Source organism: Pterocles gutturalis, unplaced genomic scaffold (genome assembly GCF_000699245.1).
Source record: "Pterocles gutturalis isolate BGI_N339 unplaced genomic scaffold, ASM69924v1 scaffold21897, whole genome shotgun sequence".
Classification (NCBI taxonomy): Eukaryota; Metazoa; Chordata; class Aves; order Pterocliformes; family Pteroclidae; genus Pterocles; species Pterocles gutturalis.
Genome location: NW_010115968.1, coordinates 46,463 through 48,571, shown reverse-complemented (window position 1 = coordinate 48,571; position 2,109 = coordinate 46,463). Strand labels below are relative to the sequence as shown.

At 49.0% G+C, this 2,109-nt stretch overlaps 1 protein-coding gene across 1 annotated transcript in view; it reads left to right on the top strand.

Moving 5' to 3' along the window:
- ABCD4 (ATP-binding cassette, sub-family D (ALD), member 4) overlaps positions 1–2,109 on the top strand; it is a gene marked incomplete at its 5' end in the record, with an annotated part of 15,114 nt that overhangs the window by 2,456 nt on the left and 10,549 nt on the right. The window contains 2 exons of the mRNA XM_010075371.1: positions 1,472–1,588; positions 1,886–2,011. Of these exons, the coding sequence (XP_010073673.1) occupies positions 1,472–1,588; positions 1,886–2,011 (243 nt within the window). The remainder of the gene's footprint in view (positions 1–1,471; positions 1,589–1,885; positions 2,012–2,109) is intronic.

Sequence of the window (2,109 nt, the reverse complement as noted above, 5' to 3'; positions counted from 1 at the left end):
AAATGCATGAGATAACTGGGTCAGTCTGCTCTGCAGCAGTAGAGCCAGCTCTCCTGACCTTAGCAGACCAAATGTGTGAGATTTCTGCATAGTATTTTTCATTTGAGTTTCTGCTCAAATATCCAATCTTATTGTTTAGTGTCTTTTTTGATGCCATAACATAAATTCTCCTTATCTTGCAATTTGTTGGGAAGAATTTTTTCCCTGCACCGGCTACTTGGAGAATGAACTAGAGCAACAAAGTGACCTCCTGTTATGCAGTGCAAACCAAAGTGAGTGTTAGATGCATGGTGTCATCCATCTAGAAGGAATAAAGAGTGGATTCTGAGTGGCATACAAACACTTGTGTCTCCTAGCAGGGCATTTGAGTTGATGTTTATGTATTATCATTACATGTTGCTTAATAGCTCATAAAAAAGCAATATCCTGCCATGTGTCTGTAGCATGAGTTAAATTATAACTTTATGGAACAATTACAGTCTGAGGAAAAGGAAAAATTATGGCTGTAAGGTCAGTCAGGGTGAGAGCTGCCTCAAAATTATATCCATTGCTGTTCCAGGACTGCAAAAGAGTTGAGAGACAAATGTCCTTGTGGTATGCGCACTGATGGCTGTGCAGGGGTCCAGCCTTGCTCTTTGTTCTGGATTCCAGCAGTCACAGTCGTGGCCTTTCAGTCAGACTGAAGCCCTCATCCATGTGCTCCTGACAGATGAGGTGCCAAGGGAGTAAATACGCTGAAATCCTTTCTAGTTACCCCAGTCTTATCTCCTGCTGAGCAGTGAGGCAGATGAGACTTGGTGGTCTGTCACCCATGTGTCTGCTGCTGATGGGATGAGGAGGCTTACTGCGGTGCTGCCTGCTCTTGCGGGATATGGGGGGGTGGAATCACTTTCTTTCTTGCAGCAACGGGACCAGAGGGCATTCCATGCAGAGTGAAGGAACCAGCTATTGTGGAAGAGTGGTTTTGATGAAGTTATTTGCACATATCCAACAGCTGGTGAATGCCTGGTCTGTGCTCTAGCCAGTCCTGGTAGCTGTGGTGCCTGAGATGCAGCACCAGTGCTGAAGGTTTGGGCAAGAGTCAGTAGTTTTTAGTAGTACAGGAGAGGGTCCAGGAGAGGAGTAAAGGACAAGGATGCAGAGACCTTTAGCACAGAGAGGGACAGTGTTGTTGAAAGTGGAACAAGGAGTTAATACAAGGAACAAGGTGAAGGTAGCAGCAGGAGCTGTTCTTCCTGAGTGCCAGAAAGGCCCTTGGATGGGTCCTGCTGGGCCATGGAAATTGCCTCCTATAGAGGAATGGGAGTCAGCTGTAGGTCCCTCCTGGGCAGGATTGTTCACTTGCACCCTGTACCAAGTTCAGGCAGTGAAACAGCCTGGCTTCTGCCCTGTTAGGGAATTGCTACGTCCTGCACCGACTGGTTCTCACTCCTGGGCTTTAATGATGTCAATGGCTCTTTGTGTTGTGCAGGGACCAGCGCATCAGCCAGGATGTGGAGAGGTTCTGCAGGCAGCTCAGCTCCATGGCCAGCAAGCTCATCATCTCGCCCTTCACTCTGGGCTACTACACGTACCAGTGCTTCCACAGGTGAGAACCCACCTTGGCCCTGTTTTCACACCTCCTCCTCCTTCCTATGCTCTTTTTTTGGAGCCTGGCACCCATGCCACAACTGCCCAGATGGACGCTTATACATGTGGGTGGGTGGTCTCTGCACTCTAAAGGGCCTTCTGCCTTGGGGATGCTGGGGTGTGCGGTGCTGGCCCCCAAGCCTCTGTGAAGGCCAAGAGAGGTGACAGTTGAGGGCTCTGACTGCTTGAGCCTGAGGGTGCTGGGGTGTCGTTTTGCTTGGATTATTAGCTAACCTCTGTTTCTCCTCCTCTTTAGCACAGGCTGGCTAGGCCCAGTGAGCATCTTTGGGTATTTCATCATTGGGACGATCATCAACAAGGTATTGATGAGCCCGATTGTGTCTAAACTTGTGCAGCAGGAAAAGCTGGAGGGGGATTTCAGGTGAGTCCCAGTAGAGTAGTGTTTTCACTGCCACTTGGCAGCTTCTGCGAAAGCTGCGTTTTTGTCCCTGTTCAGTGCTCTGTATGCAGGTACTTCTC